Source organism: Pinus tabuliformis, chromosome 2_2, assembly GCF_031772625.1.
Source record: "Pinus tabuliformis cultivar Carrire ecotype Pingquan chromosome 2_2, CPIR1, whole genome shotgun sequence".
Taxonomy (NCBI): Eukaryota; Viridiplantae; Streptophyta; class Pinopsida; order Pinales; family Pinaceae; genus Pinus; species Pinus tabuliformis.
The window spans coordinates 1,199,546,987-1,199,568,794 of NC_142300.1; the positions used below are offsets into that span (position 1 = coordinate 1,199,546,987).

General features: G+C 35.5%; 1 protein-coding gene across 1 annotated transcript; it reads right to left on the bottom strand.

Moving 5' to 3' along the window:
• Positions 1 to 15,497: 15,497 nt before the first annotated feature.
• LOC149197800 (phenylcoumaran benzylic ether reductase TP7-like) lies at positions 15,498 to 20,447 on the bottom strand. The gene is made up of 5 exons (XM_089405975.1): positions 19,822 to 20,447; positions 19,511 to 19,645; positions 17,414 to 17,651; positions 17,122 to 17,325; positions 15,498 to 16,244 (listed from the first exon to the last, which is right to left on the bottom strand). Exons 1-5 carry the CDS (start codon positions 20,374 to 20,376, stop codon positions 16,078 to 16,080), a joined length of 1,299 nt encoding a protein of 432 aa, XP_089262101.1. The 5' UTR covers positions 20,377 to 20,447; the 3' UTR covers positions 15,498 to 16,077.
• Positions 20,448 to 21,808: the final 1,361 nt, after the last annotated feature.

Here is a 21,808-nt window from a genome sequence, read left to right on the forward strand (position 1 = left end):
TTAAGAGCTCGTCTTCCTCGGACGTAAGGAAACAGGTTAACGGCCTAAGACCCAGAGGCATCTGGCAGGAGTGAAAGTCTGCTCCCTTATGGACCACCAGCGGGTTATTTCAGGTGGCGTGGTTTTCCTTGATAACAGTGATGTGTCAACTGACATTCGCGGATAGCAACCAGAGATGGTTGTCCTCACTGTTGGTTTGACAAACTGAGTTTGATAGGTTTTTCCACCTTTTGAAAAAAATAAAAAAATAAAATAAAATAAAATATTTCCGCTTACTTATTAGCCTGAGATGAACCTAAAGTATAATACTTATTTATAATTAAACAAGACTGAAATACATATCTTACATTTTATTTTTTCTTAAACAAGAACGAAAAATACATCTTACATTTGAATATAATATTGTAGATTAACCTTTTACAATATATAGATTTATATGATTAAATATAAGTGAAAATGTATTTATTCAAAGTAAATTTAGATTATTTTAATAAATTTATTGTTATTAAGATGAATGTAAATTTTTATAATGTTTTAATATTTTTTATATTATAAAAATATATATTTTATATAAAAAATATGATGAGTAAGATTGTTATTCTTTTGGGTATGGAGTATGTCTTTAAAGTGCTTTTGCTTGGCTAAGAGCTAGTTCATTTTCTTGTGAGGTAAAGAAATAGGTTAACAACCTAAGGCCCAGAGGCATCTCGCCCCCTTACGAACCTCCAACAGGTATTCTAGGTGTGGTTTTCCTTGAATAACGGAGATGAGTCAGCCTAGCTAGAGATGGTTGTCTTCACCGCTGGTTTGACAACTGAGTTATGATAGGTTTTCCGACATGTGAAAAAAATGCTAGTTTTTTTTGTTAAATTAAATTGATCTTAGTTTTTGTTGTTAAATTAAATTGATCTAAAAGATGGGTAAATGACTTTTTCTTTTTTTGCTAATGCAAGAATCGGACCTACTATTCATTAATAACAAATATAATACAGTGAGTTGTACAAAATTCTTAGAATCTGAGAGAAAGGACGACTGCTACACAACTTTGCAACTTCCCAGACCCAATACAAAACGAACTTCCAAAGAAATTGCCAGAAATGGATCGAGAATAAACCCCTAAAAAAGCATCAGAAATTGCCAGAAACTCGCCCAAAAGCAAAGAAATGGGTTTTGAGGCCCGATAAGAGAACCTCGGATCCTCCGAAGAACACCGACACCGAAAGACAGTCTCGTCCACTAAAAGATTCAACCATGGGACGATACCAAACCAACAAACGGTGAAAGAACCAAGCCGCCGGAGCAAACAGCCCGCCAAAAGCCAATCCATCTGCACCGTTGAAACACCCCGAAGAGATCTGACGGTGGAGAAAAATATCGCACCAACCAAAATACGCGGAAGATAGCGTGCGATCACGGTGGTATACCGCCCGACCCCAACGCCACATGTCACCTCTGGAGTGTGATTGCTCCCAAAAATCTGAAACCACTTACCACTCGAGCGAGCCACGATCAACGGAAAACCATGCATTGGAAAAAGAAAGACCGGAAAAATAAACCGGCTCGTCCATAGCTGGTCAATCCGCACCGTTGAAACACCATAACGAGATCTGACGGTGGAGCACAATATCGCACCCACCATCCTACGCGGAAGATAGCTTGTGATCACGGTGGTAATCCTCCTGACCTCGACGCCACATGGCACCATCTGAGTGGGATCGCTCCCAAAAAGAAGAAACCACTTACCACTCGAGTAGGCCGTGAACAACGGGAAACCACGCAAGTTGCGGAAAGAAAGACCGGGAAATGGCAACACTGGTTTCTCAGTTGACAGGGATCCTCTGCTCCCCGACGTATGCCGCTCAGACCTATCAAGATCCGAAGCGTTAGGCATATAGCTCCCCCTGTCGGCTTCCCGTGAAGCACAATCCTCCTTGTCAATACCACTGTAGAACAACGGGAAACCCCGGTAATCTTATCCAAACCAGAATCAATAAACCCCATTGTGAGCATGTTGTTGAGCCGACCCCTGCTGGTTGACCATACCCGTCTCCATAGCTCTCTTAAGGAACATAGTATTGTCTTCAATAGCTTGGTTCTGACAGTCCGTTTTTAGCCTGTTGTTAGGGAGATCGCACCATTTCATTACAACCTTGTTATTTGTGCAGACAACTCCTTGGTTAGCTAGCAAATCCGCTAGCTTGTTGGCCTTTCTTCTCACATGTGCAAATCTAACTGTTCTCAAGCTCTGTAGATGATTATGAATTCGTTGGAAGACTTGAATAAGCCTCCAATTTGAAGAGGCTTTTTCCGGTCTTGTTCCCCAGCTTATTCTTCTGACAGAGTTGATGACGATTTCGGAGTCCGCTTCAATGATAGTGTTTTGCCGATTTTCCTGAACCAGGAACTCGAGACTTTGCTCCATGGCCATTACCTCTGCCATGTTGTTGGTAGTTTTTCCTAAGTTTCCATAAAAGATGAAATGAATCTCTCCTTTGTCGTCTCTTAACACCCCTCCATGGCCTGCCTTGCCTGGATTACCTTTGGAGGCCCCATCGATGTTGAATTTGAGAAAGCCCTTTGGTGGAGGATGCCAGAAATCAAGTTCTGGGTCCCCCATTGACCCAATCCTCACAGAGCCCTGAGGAACCAGTCCCTGCAAGTCTAGCCTGCAGAGAATTCTCCAAACTGAGGCCGAGGGAGGGCTTGAGGGAAGATTTCTGATGTTGATACTAACCGTTTCCTTAATCTGTTTTAGGATTCTATCAAAGATGTTCTGGGAAGAGTTCTTAACATTCTGGAATATCCTGTTGTTCCTTTCTTTCCAGACATTCCAGATAATGAAACCTGGAGTAAGAGCCCAAGCAGACCCGAGCACTGCATTATCTAAAAAGTTCTTTCTCCATTTGGTGAGGGTATTGAAAAGGCTTCCCATATCTCTATCAGAGTGTTGGAAGATAGCTGCAAAAGAATCCCATAATCCAGAGGTGAAAGAGCAATTGTTGAGAAGATGCTCAATGGTCTCCTCTTGGGCTTCACAGAGCTGGCATCTGGAAGGCCCTAGAAATCCCCTTTTCCTAATATTATCCCAGGTCAGGATTTTCCTTTGAAGAACCAGCCACAAAAAGAGTTTAATTTTCATCCAGCCCAGATGCTTCCAAAGGTTTTGCCAGAGCCTATTAGGAGCATGGGGATCGAGCTCAAGGAGAATGAGTTTAGCCTCTTTAAGATTGAAGTTCCCTTCATTGTTGCTGCCCCACCTCAGTTGGTCATGCCCACTAGAAACTAGGATTTTCCTTTGCTCCAACATTTTCCTCAGTCTTTCAGCTTTGGTTGAAAGATGACTGTTCTCTTGGAGGTTTAAATTTCACCAATTTCTCCACTTCCCTGCATTGTTGATTGGATCCCAAAAATCCCTGACTTGGGTGAGCTCCTTGGCATCAGTCTCTGCCTTGAGGTCCTTCAAGTCCTCCTGTAAGAGAATGGGTTCTTGTTGCCATCTGTCCTCCCAGAATAAGGCCAAGTCTCCCTCTCTAATTTCCCAGAAGCTATGGTCTTGAATCAATCTTCTGTTATCCCAAGCTTTGTTCCACATATGAGATCCTCTTATGTTCCCATCCATCCGTATGCATTCATTGATAGTCCAAGTGCTTGCATATTTTTCCTTCCATGTGATGGCCCATTGTGCTTCTGGTTCCTTTATCCATCTCCACCAAAGTTTAGCCCCTAGAACCTTACCAAGAATCTCGGGATCATCTAATCCAAGGCCCCCGTGGTTTTTGGGTTTGCAAATTTTGTCCCAGGCAACCAAGGCCCATTTCTTCTTGTCCTCCCCTTTGCCCCAAATGAAGTCTCTTTGAATATTTCTCATTTGATCCAGAATACCTTTGGGAGCAGGGATGGCCGAAAGCATAAAGACTGGGATTGATTGAAGCACAACCTTTGTGAGGACTAATCTGCCCACCAAATTTAAAGATCTTATGGTCCATTTCTTGGTTTTTTCATGCAGCTTGCTTATGACCGGTTCCCAAATACTTTTATGAAGTGGTTTAGCAGTTAAAGGCACCCCCAGGTATTTCGAGGGGAGAGAATCTCTTTGGAAGCCCAAAATTCTGGAAATGTTCCTCTGAATAGCAATATGAGTATTAAAGAAAAAGATTTTAGATTTGGAAAGATTAACTTCCAAGCCAGAAGCCTTGGCAAAGTCCTTGAGGATTTGTTTGTAGGCGAGAGCTTCTTTAATAGTAGGTATTCCTTGCAGCATGGTATCATCGACAAATTGTTGATGGGTTAAGGCTTGACCATTGTCAGAGAGTTGTAAGCCCCTGACCTTACCCGCATCCTTTGCTTCCTTTATGGCTCTGCCTAGACCTTCCATCATTAGAATGAAAAGAAAGGGAGAAAGGGGATCACCCTGCCTGAGTCCTCTGGACGGGGTGAAAGTCTCCGAGGGAGAGCCATTGACAAGAATTGAAAAACTAGAAGAGGTGATCAAAGCCAGGATCCATCTTACCCAATTGTGATCAAACCCAAAAGCGATAAGAACCTTCCTGATATAGTTCCAATTCAGTTTATCATAAGCTTTGGCGATGTCAAGTTGCATGATCATACCTGCTTTTTTCTTACTAGTCAGCGAGTGCACCACTTCATGAGCCTGGATAATATTATTAAGAATTTGCCTACCTTCCACATATCCTGCTTGCTCCCCCGAAACTAAAGCAGGTAGGAGGGGTTTGAGCCTGTTTGCTACCACCTTTGATATTATCTTGTAAACTACATTGCATAGGGCTATTGGCCTGAACCTATCTGGGGTTTGAGCCTGCTCCTGTTTAGGGATCAGGGCTATAAAGGAGGAATTCAGAGCTTTCAAAATGGTTCTATGCTGCCTTGAGTCTTCAACTACCTGCAAAATATCCAGTTTGACAATATTCCAGCAAGCTTTAAAGAAATCGACATTGAAACCATCCGGGCCCGGTGCTTTACCCATTTGCATTTCTTTGAGAACCCCACTAACCTCCTCTTCCATCACAGGCCTGTAAAGGTTAACATTGTCCTCTCTAGAGACTATCCTGGGAATGTTCTTGGTGATTTTCTGGATATATTGATCTCTGTCATAACAGGTTTCCTGAGCTATGTTTCTGAAGTGCTGGAGAAACACTGCCTCTATTTCTTCATGAGAGTTGAGATTGTTTCCTCTTTCATCCTTAATCATAGCAATTCTATTATGTGCTCGATTGGCCATGGTGGATTTGTGAAAAAATATGGTGTTGCGTTCTCCTTCCTTTAGCCATTGAATTCTAGATTTTTGTTTCCAAAAAATTTCCTCTTGACAACATAATTGCTCCCATTGCTGCTGATATTTGGTAGCTTGATCCTGTCTAGCTTTGTCATGGCCTTCTTTAATAAGGCCTTGGTTAAGTTCCTGCAGTTTACTCTCAATCATCTTTTTTTCCTCAAAGATATTGCCGAATACAGTTTTGTTCCAATCCTTGAGCTTTAGCTTGATATGTTTTAATCTTTTCTGAAGGATGAACATTTTGGAACCCTGAATATTTAAATCTTCTTCCCACCACTTGGTTACATTGCTGATGAAATCTGGGTGGGAGAGCCAGATGTTTTCAAATCTAAAAGGTCTGTTTCTGGGTTTACCAAAACCCTGCAACTCCATTTGTATCGGCCAATGATCAGAACCCCCATAGGGTAGCACTCCAGCCATCATTTCCTTGTCATTAAGCATAAGATCTTCTGAGATTATGAATCTGTCTAATTTGGAGGCTACTTGAGACTCTCCTCCTCTTTTGTTGTTCCAAGTAAAGATGCCATTGTGCATTTCAATGTCCACCAGTTTCATTTCATCAATAAAGGTCTGAAAAGCCACAGAATCTTTGCCTAGAACTCTGGTTCCCCCTTTTTTTTCCGTGATTGATCTAATCATGTTGAAGTCTCCCCCTAAGATCCAGGGTATACCTGCATGTCTATTTCTGAGAGTCTCCAGAGAATTAAGAAGCTTTAGTTTAGCCTCCATTCTCTGTGGGCCATAGACATTAGTGACCAGATAGGTTTCCTTAACTCCTACTGGTTGAAAGATTGCAGATAGGTAATCTCTTGATGCCTCCGCATCTATCAGGTCAATCTTTTGTGGATTCCATAGAGTGAGAATCCCTCCTGCCGTATTCTCTGCCTTGACTTCCAGAAACTCAAATTTATTGAGCCATTTACTATGCATATCTCTTATCTTTTGAATGGAACATTTGGTCTCCTGTATGAAAATCACATCCGGAGATGCTTGTTTCATTCTATTACTCAACAACCTTTGTTTTCTTCTGCTACCTAGACCTCTGATATTCCAAGAAGTGAACTTCATAATTAAAGATTAGTAAAGGAGTAACTGGATAGGTCTTTCATCTTACCTGAATCTATCATCAGCTTTCTGCATTCCATCAACAGCTCATTCTGCTTCTTCCTACCCCTTTTCTTGCCAGGGATTCTGGGTGCTAGTCCTGCCATATTTTTCATCGTCTTCACTCCTTCATTGCCTTGTCTTTCTTTGTGATTGAGTCTGTTCACCCCTTTCATTTGGGTCCTCCATAAAAACAACTACTGAACTCTGTTGAACTCCTCTGCAGGTAATGAGTCTAGCCCTTCTTTGGTTCCTTGATTCAAAAAACTTTCTAAATCTAGGTTTTCTTTCTCCAGGATTTCCTGGAGATCATGGTCCTCCATTTCTGTCTCACTTTGGGTCATGTCAAAATCCATCGCCTGTTCAACATTACTCATAATAAGTTCTTTCATATTGTCATTCTCTTGTATTTGCTCCTTTTCTTTTTCTTTCTCCTCCTCCACTGTGTTTCCCGCTTCTGTTTTATCAGTATCTGTAGGATCTTCTTTTGTTTCAAGGGTTTGGAATCTATTCTGGTTATCAGGCTGCTCTTTAGCTTTGCTTGTTCTTGGTCCTCTTTTGTTCCCTTTGCTTTTGTTTACTACCTTGAAGAAGCTCTCTGGATCCTTCGTTGCATTAGCTTTACTTTTCTCCTCTACCTTATTGAGGGGGCATTCTCTAACCAGATGTCCATGCTCGTGACATTTGCGACATCTGAAAGGAATGTGTTCGTAATCTACCGTTTGTGTCCATTCCTCATCAAACACTTCCAGAATAACCTCATCTGGCAACGCTCCAGAGAGATCCATCTCCACACATATTCTTGCAAAGGAGGTATACTTTCCCCTTCTTGTGGCCTCTGATACTTTGACAAAATGCCCTAACTTGTTTCCTATTGCTGATAGTGATTCCATTTGCCAGTAATCGAGGGGTAAGGAATAGAGTCTTACCCAGACTGGGACTGAGGTGAACGTTTCGCGTTCCGGAACAAAGTTCATGATCCACGGCCTCATATAGAGGCCTGCAGCCGCAAAGAAGTAGGGGCCTCCTTCAAACACTTTGTCTTTGTCTTCAATGTTAGCAAAAACTACAGTGAAAAAACCCTTGGATCCAAGATGTAGGTCAATGCTGCCTTTTGGTTTCCAGTGGTATTTGATCCACATTTGTAAAGCTTTTTCAGTGGGCCATAGCCCCATGAATTTACAAATGATTGCATATGTTTGCATGTGCTCCCTGTGCTCCTGCAGCACTGGGTCATTTAAAATAATTATGGGAATAACCGCCGCTTTGGGTTTGCAGGGTCCCATGTGTGCTTTGTCTTTAGTGCTTTGCTCCCTGATGTCTTCCACATTCTCCACTGCTTCATCATGCTCCCTTGCTTTGGTTTCCTCTTGCTCTTCTTCATTGCTTCTCTCTTTCCCTTTTGAAGACTCTCTTTCATTTTCCATGGGCTTTTCCCCCTGCCAACCACCGCCTGCTTGAAGGAGGGAGTGGCGCTCCCCCCTGTACGTTCTTTCATGGCGGACAACCTTTGTGATCGATACCAAGCCTGGTTTTTCCTCCCGCTCGTTTTCGCTCAGTTCCCGCCTCCTTCTCACATGTGCTTGAGTAACAAGCACATTCACCTCAGGGGTAAAGGGCTTTTTCATTCTAAGGAGTTTTGGGAATTGATAAAACTCTTCATTTTACCATAGAATTAATGAGAATTTGATCTTATTTTAGCAATGTTTTTTTTTTCACACTAGTTTGAAAGATAAAGAGATATTTTTGAAACTTTGGATCGATCCCCTTCTTATAATATTTTAATTTCTTTCTTTTTTCTAACTTCTTATCGCACCATGATTTCTCTTTAAATTTAGAGGTAATCATATTTTTAATATTATCTTTATTGGAGCCTCAATGGTCTAGTTAACCTAGGGTATTCTCATTGGAGCCTCACTTGATTTGAAAGTTATTTTGGCTAGAATTTGAAGCAATTGTGAAAATGCTCGTCTTCCATGTTGTTTGACCTCTTTTTATACATTAGATACTTAATCATAGCAACTTTCTCAATGAGGAAAAAACTTGCTTCAATGAGGAGGATAAGATAAGGTATATTTTCTTTAATTTGAAATTACAAATTACAAATTTTCTTTAATTTGAAATTACAAGCTATAAATTCTTTAGATCTACATTGATTTAAATAAATAATTGTATTAAATTATTTGATATGAAAAATGTCCATAAACTCCTATACATAAGGGAAAGACTCACTTCAATAAAAATTTAAAAAAAATTGTATTTTTTTATTTTATTTTAAAATTACCAATTATTTTAGATCTAAAATGATTTTAAAAAAATAATTATTTTAAATATTTAGTAGGAAAACTAACAATAAGTCCATGAATAAGGTAAGATGGGATACATATTGTTACAACCTCCCATCTATTGCTATCATAGTTGGGTAGATGGATTCTCCTTAATGCATACAATCTCCACAACATACTAGGATTCATGGTTTCTCGTAATTAATATTTAGGGGCTGCTCTTAAGAGTAGACCGTCCATTGTTGCAACCTCCCATCTATTGCTATCATAGTTAGGTAGATGGATTCTCCTTAATGCACACAATCTCCACAACATAGTAAGATTCATGGTTTCACCTAATAAATATTTAATCTCCACAACATAGTAAGATTCATAGTTTCACCTAATAAATATTTAGGGACTGCTCTTAAGAATAGCTTGGAATATGCTCTATCAGAATAGCTTGGCACAAAGCCATGCATACAACCTCCACAACATAATAAAATTCATAGTAAGATTCTTAGTTTCTCCTAATTAATATTTAGGGACTGCACTTAAAAGTAGCTTGGAGTATGCACTCGACCGTCATTTCCTGCTATGGAATGAATAACTAGGCATATAGCATAGGTTTTTGTTTTCATAATTATAAAAATGCATGTGAGGACTAAGTCAAAAGTCAAATGGATAATTTTATTTTATTATTTTCATTATTGAGTTTTTAGATCAAGGCATCCAATTCACTTCCAATTTGATACCGTCATTTCTTGCTATGAAATAAATAGCTAGACATATAGTATAAACTTTTGTTTTCATAATTATAAAAATGTATATGAGGATTAAGTGAAAAGTCAAATGGATAATTTTATTTCATTATTTTCATTATTGAGTTTTTAAATCAAAGCATCTAATTCACTTTTCCAATTTGATTAAAAAATTAATTAGGAAAATTCAAATCAGACATAAACTATCCACTCCTTATCATCCTCAGGCCAATAGTCAGGTGAAAGTCATCAACAAAGAGGAGTTAGAGAGAATAATGGAAAAAACAATCCAGCTGTGTGTGCCTCCCCTATTGGTTGTTCAAGAGGGTTGGTACATTCCGTTCAATCTACGTAGAGTGAAACCTACTCGCAAAATAAAGCGACAAGCACCGGGATCAAGGCCACTTCAATATATTATTTTGAGGGGAAGAAAGAAACTTTTTTGGATAAGAGAATTTTTTCTATGTGATTCGATGCCCTCTTTATTTTCCATTGTTTTTTGTGCTATCCATTTTAGTCCACGCTCTTTCTCACCTTGACCATAGTGGTAGGCTTGGATGGTCTAGTTTATGTGGCTGGCATTGGTAAGTGGTTTAGAACAAGTTTTTTTTTTTTTTTTGGACATATTTGTGAGGAAGTTGAAAGTGTGGAGAATGTCTAGTTTATGAGGCTGGCATTGGTAAGTGGTTTAGAACAAGTTTGTTCGCATATTTGTGAGGAAATTGAAAGGGTGGAGAATGAAATTTCCAGAAGAGAGAGGCACCATATTACATTGATTTTGGGAATGTAATTTTGGAAATTCAAGGAATGAAATCTAAATGTAATTTAAAGATATTAATTATAACTACAGGATTTTGTTAAAACAAAATTTTGTTTATTAAATTAGTTCAAAGATATGAATTTCAGATTACCATAAATTTCAACTGGATGTTTTTTTTTATCATAAAAGAATATTTTAAATGAATAGTTATTTACATAGTCTGTTTTTTTAATAATATAGATATTATATCTCTAACAATAAATGGGCTTTCAATTTTTTTGTAAATAGTGAGAAAATTTATCATAATTTAGCGGTCAAATTATGCCGTTACAGACGTCTGTGTTGTGCCAGCCCATGGGCCACTTCAGTACACAGAGGGCCCATCGACCAACCTTATTCTGCCGTTACAGACGCCTGTGTTGTGCCGATACAGACGGGCTATCGGCAGTTTTAATTTCAATAATCAATGGCAAGATTGGCCGTGTGATATGGAGTAGTCGGATGGCGAAACCTGGCTGAAAGATCCGGCCAAATCGAGGAAGATTTGGTGAGATTTCATTTCCGTAATTAATAAACCTATGGGTGCATGATTGCCTCCGCAGAGTGTATTTTATTCAAAGTGTTTTTTTGTTCATTTATTGATTTAATTTGTTTTAAAATTTGGTAGCGATTTGCTTGAATAACAAGTGTCCCAGTAATTTTTGAGAATGCGGAATCTATATAAATGTGGAATCTATATAGTCAAAATGTAAGTTTGAAAAACACTAAATAAGATTTAACAAACAATTTTTTGTTAAGAATTCTGACTAAAAATTCTAAAACTTTTAATAGTTAGACAAAGCTTTTGATTTTGTGCCTAGGTTTTTAGACCATGTTATCTAATGATGTTTGTGGCACAGTTGTGCTACACATAATCTATAATTGTTTTATGTTTTAGTTTTTTTGAGTGGAAGTTAAGATTGAGATATATTTTATTTTTTAAATGTGTTTTTGAATGGATAAATGAATTCAATACTTCCAAGAATTATTGGACCATTTAGATTTTATAGACTCCACAATTCAAACTTGTGATCTTAACAAATTTTGTCGGGTTTTAAACAAAATTAACTAGAAAGCATGATTGTAGCTTTTAATGATACTTTCATGTGGTCAGCTTATTTTTAATAGATTTGAGTTGATTTTTTTTCACAAAATTTAAATGAATTTAGTTGTCAATTAGTAGTGAAGATAATATTTACTATTATCCATGAATATAGATAACTTCAAGTATGCCACTTGAAATAATCTATCGGTAGTTGGTAGGATGACATAACTAGTGTATAATATCTAACAAAAATTGTTGCGCGGAGAGGCCCTCCACAGCCCAGTATGGGGGTAGATCTCACATAAACATGTAAACGTAAACATAAATGTAAATGTAAACGTAAACTTAAATGTAAATGTATACATTTAACATTTTTAATTTAATGTCTGCCCTATTTAGAAATCAATCTAATTATTATTATGTATAAACACAATATAGATTTAAAATATAAAGAGCTTTATGGACACTAAAAAAATATGGTAAATAAATAAAAATATAAATATACTGGAGGTATGGTAAATAAATAAAACCTCTTTTATACTTACTCCAAATTTTATACTTACTCCAAAGGTATTGTAAATAAATAAAAATAAAAATAAACTAGAGGTATGGTAAATAAATAAAACCGCTTTTTATATTTAGTCCATAATCCTATCGTAAATAAATAAAAATAAGAGTAAAGTAGAGGTATGGTAAATAAATAAAACCACTTTTTATATTTAGTCCATAAACCTCTTTATATTTACAAAAACTCGAAAAAAAGGTTTATTTAAGTGAAGCCTATTGGCCAAATACCATCTTTATAAAAGAGATATGGTCAATTAATAAAAATATAAATAAACCAGAGGTATGGTAAATAAATAAAACATTTTTTTATATTTACTCCATAATTCACTTTATATTTACAAACACTCAAAAATGAGGTTTTATTTAGGTGAAGCCTATGGGCCAAATACCATGGGCCAAATTATTATTAATACCATGCAAAAAAACATTATTAACCCTAATATTAATATTAATAAAAATAAAGATGGCACATGGTATTGACCCATGGTATTCTAGTGGAATGTAGTTTATTTAAAGTGGGGAATTAAACCAACATAGATCCATCTTTACTCTGGATCTATTAAGGGCCGAGAGGGATCAAATATCCTGATATGCAAACTAGCATAGAGTGAAAAAAGATTTGATCCCTCTCAGCACTTGGTAGATACACAGTGAAGATGAATCTATGCTGGTACTATTTATAGTGGAGTACTCACTTGATAATATATTTGACTAGGAAATGTAAATTATTATTTTTCAAGTATTTTTTAATAAAGATGTCAAAACTTATCATACCTCAGTTGTTAACTTGCAATGAAGACAATAATCATTAGCTTTATTTACTAATGTAAGTTGACTTATCACTATCATTAAAAGAAAATCATACCCCTAAAATAACTTACTCGTAATCTATAAAAAGTTAAACTTTTACTATTATCAAATATATATGAACTTTAACCATAAACGTATTCTTTTATATTCTAGAAAATAAGCCCTTAATTAATAAAAAATAATTTTACCTCTAATTAAAAAATAAAAAAATAATGTCAATAAAAATAATATAAAAAAAATGGGCCTGGAGTATGTCCTAAAACTGCTTCTGCTTGGCTAAGAGCTCGTCTTCCTCGGACGTAAGGAAACAGGTTAACGGCCCAAGACCCAGAGGCATCTGGCAGGAGTGAAAGCCTGCTCCCTTACGGACCACCAGAGGGTTATTTCAGGTGGCGTGGTTTTCCTTGATAACAGTGATGTGTCAACTGACATTTGCGGATAGCAGCCAGAGATGGTTGTCCTCACTGTTGGTTTGACAAACTGAGTTTGATAGGTTTTTTCACTTTTTGAAAAAAAAAAAAATAATATAAAAAAATACCAATATCTCCTTAACCATTACTAAAACTATATATAATAAATTATTATACTTTCCGTAAGAATTTAATGTTGAATAAAGTAAAATCTATATATTTTATTGTTATAGCTTATATATGTGATCCCACTATACGTTCATATTGTCTTTATATTTCATTGTAGGGGTAAAAGAAGCCTAAACCAATACGTTTGACACCATAATATTTTATATGGTATGAGAAGCACCATAATGACTTGCAACATCAACCATGCTCCCACAAGGAGGAACATGGGGCATTATCCAATGTTAAAATTTCGCTGGCCACTACTAAAGATTTTGATTTTCAGGTATTATCCCGCTTCTTTCATCGTGAGACTTTTTATTCTTTATGGGGTTTTCCCAGTTTTGTATAAATGCTAATTTGGTTATATACTCTTTTATACTCATTTTTTTACCACTGTGATTATATCATTTTTACTGCGAGCTTCATAGCATTAGGCTTGCACATATTCACATGATGTGTTTATTTAGTATTTTTATCAAAGTTATGATATTTGGTCTATTATTTAAACCAAACAAATATTTCTATTATTAAAATATATTTTGGAGTACATTTTGTGTTTGTTTTTTTAAGTGAAAAGTAGTTTTCTTAGTGAAAAGATTAAAGTACAGTTTAATGGAAAAAATTATATAGGGTAACATTTATATGTTAATGTTTATGATACTTTGATTTTTTTTTTTACAATAAATTTTAAAAATTGTTTTAATTTTAAATTTATTATCATTTTTATTTGATTGTTTTCTAGTAAATAAAATATTTTAATATAATAAATAAAATATTTTAATAAGACTCTTTGAAGATTTGTGTGCGTGTGTTTTTTCTTTCTCAACTAATTTTCTATAAATATTACTTACTAATCTTTTTATAAATATTATTTTTAAATATTTTAATTTTAATTTTATTTTTGTAGTTTTTATATTTTAGATTAATTTCCAAATATTTTTTGGATGAAGATTATATTAAAATTATATATATATTTTTCAAACTTCATCTTTGTGTTTCGTTTAGATTGTGCACTCTGGTTCATTTGCTTAATGGAGTTTCTTTTTTCCCCATTTCCAATAAATAATAAACTAAAACACCTTTTTCTTATTTTAGTTAGAGTACTTTTGGAGATGTGTGTAGTACATAGGAATACTTTCTAAAATAGTCATTACCAACACTAGTTTTCCTTTTTTAGACAACCATTAATTAGTAGTAGATAGAGATTCCAGCTTCAATTTCATTGAATAAGCATAGCCAATCAACATACATGCAGTCATTTGGCTTTAATTTAAAACCCAGGTACTTTAGTCTAGTCAAGATGGTTCATGGGGAGCATATTGAGCATATTATAACTTGAACTTTCACGTTTTCCTTCACATTATTGAACGACATTATGGATTCATTAAATTTACCTCCATACCTATAACTTTGTAATAAACATATATTGTCTCCTTTATGCTTCATATTTTTCTAATGGACCATTGACTAAATATTAGAAGATAATGTAGAAATCATGTAGAAATAGAAAATAAAAAATAACTACAAAATTTAAAGTTTTTATCCCTTTTGTTATTGGGCTTCTCCTCCTTGCATCTTTCAACAACATATTTAAGTTTTCAACAATTGAAAGAAATTCTTAAAAGGGACAAAGGACATACTTGACATTGTCTTTGAAAAAACAAAAGAGTGACTAGTCAATCAAAATAACAAAGGATGTTAGTGACAAACATCCCATTATACATTTTACAATTTGCAAACCCATATCCAATTAAAGTAATGACAATCTATTATATAATTGATTCACTTTATTACATGCTTTTGTAAAGTATAATTTCATCATAGTTGTTGCCATTTTTTAGTCTTGATTGAGTGCAATTTTTGATATAACACTATGCTTTCACATATTATATCTATTTGTTGTAAGAGATCACAAATGCTTTCACATATTTATATCTATTTGTAGTAAGAGATCACAAATTCAAATCTACAAAAAAATAGATTGAATACATCATATACATCTTTATAAACTTTTAAAGTAATCATAAAAAAAATGGAATATAGACTAGAAATATTTAAATAAAAAAGTTAAATGGAACATGCAAGGGAGACATTTAAATAAAAGAGTTGAATGAAACATGCAGGTGAGACATTTAAATAAAAAAAGTGACGATGGTATTAATTATAAATAAATAGGTATTAATTATGAATAAAAATGCTCCTGCTCGTTAACAACATATTAAAATAATTTCCATGAGAAATCTATGAAAGCAACCTATAAAAAGAAGAGAGAGCAATGGACAAACCGCATTAAAAATTAGTCGACTCTAGACAATAAATTGCGAAATACATGCTGAGTTTCGCTGACTCTTGAATTCAATTAAATGGAAGGGCGGCCACCACCACTTATATTACCAGTTCTTTTTAAATTAAACGAGATGCTAACGTTCTCCCGTGACGATGCGACACAAACCCTAGGGAACCCTAATGTGACAGCAGGAAATGCAATGCTGCTAGAGTTTCCAGTGAGGACTGTTAAAAGTCGCCTTGAGCAACCGAGACAATTTATTACATTACACCGAAATGGGAAACATCGACAGAATGAGATGATTTCTCACCTAACAGAAATAGGAATGGAATCTCACCTAACAGAGACTACATCTGGGTGGCACCTCCACGGTCCACGGGGTACCTACCCTCAAGATAAAATCAAAGCGCAGTGCAGAGTCGAGGCGGTCGCCATCTTGCGATGGATTATTGGAGCTGCCGATCGGATTTCTGACAGATCGGCATAAATACAGGCGGCTGGTAATAGAATACATAGAGACCATAAAAGAGAGAAGAATATGCTTAAAATATGTTCTGATGGGCTGCTGCTCAGAGGTAGCCCTGGAAAAAATCTTCCATCGTGGTGTATTTCATGTCGGGATAGAGCTCGCAGGCTTCCACATGGTGGGGTTCCTGTATTGGGAACTTGAATTGGCATCCATTGATAAAGATGTCGTGCGTGAGAGCAGCCACGATGCTGGAAGGCATCAAGTTTGCTGCAAGATAAAAATAAATCAATCAATATAGGGCAATTGAAGTTTGCCAGAGTGAAATTCATTCCTGTTCATCAAGTTTCAAATATCTGTTATTGCAATTAAGATAGTCCTTTATTCCATCCTAAACTGAACTTTGCTGCAAATGAGAAAAACAATATACTAACAAATAATGGTTGTAGAGTAACAAATAATTCAACCATTATTAGTGTACTGTTGCTAGTAACATGCCAAAAAGGCTTATTTACATAGCATAGTACTAAAAAAACAATATATTAACAAATAATTTAATTCTTCATCTCTGTGAGTATCACTTGATGTAATGAGTATTAAGCGTATTATTCAAAAATCATGAGAAATTAGTTAATTACGACTACCTCTCATGAAAGTGGTCATAAATAAATGAATTTCTTAACACAATTGAATCCCAAAAAAATAATATCTAATAATTCAATCATTATCAAATTTCAAATATCTGTTATTGCAATTAAGATAGTCCTTTCTTCATCCTAAACTGAAGTTTGCTGCAAATGAGAAAAACAATATACTAACAAACAATGGTGGTATACTAACAAATAATTCAACCATTATTAGTGTAGTGTTGATAGTAACATGCCAAAAAGGCTTATCTTCCAAAAAAACACAATACACTAACAAATAATTCAATCATGATTAGTGTAGTGTTACTGGTAACATGTCAAAAAGGTTTATATACGTAGCATAGTCCAAAAATATTATGGAATTTGACTGACATCTGGACACAGTACAAAAATATTTTGGAATTCGATAGATAAAAATTCCAGACAAAAACTAGATAAAAAAAAATGACCTAGCTTTAAATTTTGCAATATTGCCGAAATCCGAAAGAGAGAAAATATACCCTTAGCTATCCTAACGAGATCTTCTGCTGAGACAGATACTCTTGGCAGGGTTGTGTTAATCTTATTCTCCCACATGTCTGCGAGTTCGTTTAAGTTGAGAAAATTCTTTGGTGGTCTGAAATGAATAGACTTGTTCAGAGTACGAGGGTCATCCACAGCTTTCATGGTATACGCGCCAATATCGTCCCCAGTAACGAAAAAAGCTGAAAGGGTAATTAAATACAATTATAAATCTCCCCCACCTTGAATAGAAACATTTAGGTTAATGAAATCAAGAAAACCAGGCAATACCTTTAACGCTTCCATCCCCATAGATCTCAAACTGTTCCTTTGGTGGGGGGAGCTCAGTTGGATGTGTGTGATAATAGTATGGCCAGCCAGCTATGGAGTTGCAGCAGATGTATGTGTAAGGAATCTTTGCTTCCTCCACTGCACGCCGGACTTTTCTCTTTTCTATGTAAAAACTAAGAGCAGGCTCTACGGGATCTGCTCGGTCTACATCGTGTCCAAACTCTGAAGGAAGAAATCTCTGCAAAAAAAATTTGATCATGTCAACTATCACAATCTCTGAAAAGCTGCAAATCTTCGCACAACTGTATCTCTGCCAAAAAAGAAATCGTCATGTCAACTATGACAAACTTTGAACAACTGAATAAATCTACCCTGCTTCTAGTCAAACAACTGTAAATCTACTTCTGTACATTATTTCAACTTTTCTTGGGATTGTTTCCAGAAGAAAGTTCAAACTGAATAAATCTACCCTGCTTCTAGTCAAACAACTGTAAATCTACTTCTGTACATTATTTCAACTTTTCTTGGGATTGTTTCCAGAAGAAAATGTATGGGAAAAAATGGTATTTTTGGGATTGATTCTATAATAAAGAATTAATCAATGTATTGGAGAAAGAGGGTGAGGATATTTGTGCTTTAGGTAATCAATGCATTGGAAAAAGAGGGTGAGAATATTTGTGCTTTAGGTTACTAATTTTATAGGGTTAACTTTATTTTAAGTTTTAAAATGTTTTAAATATAATTATTAATTAATTTTTATTTGTTTATTTACTATAGATAATTTGATTTTATATTAAGTCAACCAAATTATTTAAACTTTCTGTAATTAAAATTTTTAAATTTAATATATATTAAAGTTGAGATATTTAATAAAATATATTTGTATAGATTTATATTCTATTTAATTGAGAATATATGAAAAGACGGTTATTTTTTTATACTTTAAAGAGCTATATTATTAATTTTCAATAATAAATTTTAAAACTAAATTTTTTAATTGAAAAAAAATAATATTATATAAAGTATTTTAATTTTTCAATATATTTTTCTTAATTTATCAAAAAGTGATGTTGCTATCTATCTTTTCATATTCAATAAACTAATATTTTTTATATAAAATTATAAAAATAAGCTTTAAATGTAAAATAATAATTTGATATTTTTTCTTACATTTAATACCTCATATTGGCATCTTAAATATATTTTTCATTTGTGTCTAACTATAAATATACATGTAACTTAATATTTATCCTCTTAACAAAAAAATATGAAAATATTTTTAGTTTTATTTCATTACAAAGAATTAAAATACTACTCAAGACCTGTTGACCTTAAAAACATTTATTTTGTAATTATTTAAAGCTAAACAACCTCCAGTGTGGACTTTTGTGTGTTAAACTATTCAAATCTTGAATATATCTCTCATTCTTATTTAATTCTAAACAAATTAGAGTTAAAATTATAAATATTTTATATTTATTTAAAGCTCAACAACCACCAATGTGGACTTCTATGTGTTAACTATTCAAATCTTGGATATATTTTTCATTCTTACTTACCTAGTTAGAATTATAAATATTTTATTTATTTAAATCTCAACAACCACCAATGTAGAGTTCTATGTGTTTACTATTTAAATTTAAATATATCTTTCATTCTTATTTAAATGCAGCAAACTACAGAGTTACTTTCATTCTTATTTAAATGCAGCAAACTACAGAGTTAAGGATTTTGTGAGATCCACAATTTTTGATATAATATTTTAGGATCCATCACAAAATATTTTTTTTTGTCAATTTTTTTTGTCAGCTTTTTGAGCAAAACAATTGTGACTCATCATCTATGTCCTATTGATTTACCAAGTGATTACCGCACTTGCTGGTTCTAAAAGTCAACAAACAAACATACTACAAACAAACTCTCTGTTCCTATAAACCTACAAACAAACTCTCTGTTCCTATAAACATACATAACCCATAAACTCTCTTTTCCTATAAACCCACATAACCCATGTAGGATGCTAAACTAGTACCATGATCCTGGTGCATATCACATCTGAATTTAGATGACTAATCTGTGCTGGTTCATTTTATTTACCTTGACAGTGCCAACTTCCTTGATGGCATCCACAATCTTGAGCTGATCAAGAATTTGGTCTCCACCAACAGTACAAATAACAACGTCAACCTGCCTGATGGCTTTCACCAAAGAATTGTGATCATGTAGGCATCCCTGTTTCCAAACGTACATTGATCTTAGTGGAATTTAATTATCATAATGTTACGAATTTTACATGAAGCCCCGGCGTATACTATATATAATATAAATGAAGAACCAACAAGAAATCAAATATACATTTGAGCTGAGCTCAGTGGAAAATGCAAAAAGGAAAAGCGTGTGTTGCTTACATAAACAACTTGAATGCCCGAATCCACCAGAGACTGAACGACCTTGGGCTTGGAACTTAATGTTGTCGGGCGCACAAGGGCATAAGTCGGGCGCCCGGATTTCACACTGGCCTCTGCAACAAACCGACCGATGAACCCGGTGGCGCCAATGATGAGAACCCTTGTGGCAACCGTGGTGTCCTGATCATGGTTGTTCTCGGCGTTGTACTGCGGTTGAGGCGGGGAGAGGCCATTGCAGGTGAGGTTGATCGACCGGGCGGTCTCTCCTCCCATGCCGGGCGGCACGGGTTGGACGCATGGCAGAAACTGACGTGCAACATCAGTAGCGCATGCCATCGTTTTTCCCCGATCGTGCCGAACGCTACAAATACAAGAAAACGTTGTCAACTGTGCGAGAGGATCCTTCCGGAGAATTCGAGGATCCTTGAATCCTGGCAGGGGTTTAAATAAATCCCATGGCCCCAACGAACCTCGGATTTTGTTTCCATTCATTTTGCTTGTGAGTGTGTGTGTGGGTTGCACCAGTCCGGGTGGAGGACCAGCTTTGGTGTCCATAAGGGTTAGCTGCAACTACCCCACCACCTGCCCTTCCCCACCCGAGCTCTCGCTCAACGCTGCGGGCCTTTCAAGGGCTTCCTGGCCATAAGGGGTGGCCACTGGATTATGGAATTTGGAATGGTAGGTGTTTGGAATCCTGTGACCTTTACCGCGAATATTTTGTTACAAAAAAAAAATAAAAAAACAAGTCAAAATTACTGCAGAATGGAAGCCCGTCACGTGGGCGGCTATGGAAAAACTTTATTAAGTCACACGACACAGTTTTATTTCGAGTTGAATGCTTGCACACGTGACATCTGTATAGGGTTGGTCGTCTTAAATGATCGCACAGCCACCGTGATTCACCATACAGATTGGTAAAACAAAACTCAGCGCTTTCACATGCGAAGCATGTTCGAAACTTAATAGAGTTGGTACATTACTCCTCTCACTGTGGTAAGTTGCTATCACACCTCAACTGTGATAAGAAATAGAGAGTACAACGCTGAAATTAGCAGAAAAGCTGTATGTATTTGTTTGTCTTAGAAATATTTTGATACAGCTAATTTAAAAGCCAAAAAAAAAAAAAAAGTCTTCATTTCATGTATTTAAAATTTAAAGTAGAATTGAATAAATTTAGGTGTTAATAAATATTATGACTTGGTTGTCATAACAGAGGTAGCCACAAATTATGATTGACTGTTATAAGCAAATGTAAGTTGACTCTTCATTATTATTGAAGGAAAATCACATCCCCTCGTATTACCCCATTGGTAGTCCATAAGGGTTAGGTTTCCTTATTTCTTTACATTTTAGGAAGATGAGTTCTTAGCCAATGAAAAACACTTTAGGGCATACTCCAAACTTAGGGTGTTAATAACTATTAACAATGTCATATGTGTAAATGAAGTTTTAAAAATAGCTGGCATCACAATCCAAATAGTTTCCAACTCTCTTCTATGGGGTGGCAGATTGGTTCATGGTAAAATCTAGGTGAAGGAAATTTTAAATTACATCTCTTTCAATCCTCTAATTTATGTATCGTTATCTTGGTTCAAGTCAATTTGGAAATGGAATATGCCATTGAAAATTAAGATCTGTGGTTTGCTCTTGTTAAAGAACAAAATAATTACTTGGGATAATCTTTGCATAAGAGGTTTCCTAGGAAGTCAATTTGGAAATGGAATATGCCATTGAAAATTAAGATCTCTGGTTCACTCGTGTTGAAGAGCAAAATCTTTACTTGGCATAATCTTTGCATAAGAGGTTTCCTAGGACTTGGCAGGTGTTGCCTTTGCAGGGACTTGTTGTCACCCAAAGTGTACACCTAAGGCACAATGCTTAGAGTAGGGGTTGTCACCCTAATGCCTACTCACTCTGTTCTAGCTCTCTCCTAGACAAGCTAAACTACCCCCCTTAGCTTGTCTAGGAGAGAGCTAGAATGAAGTGA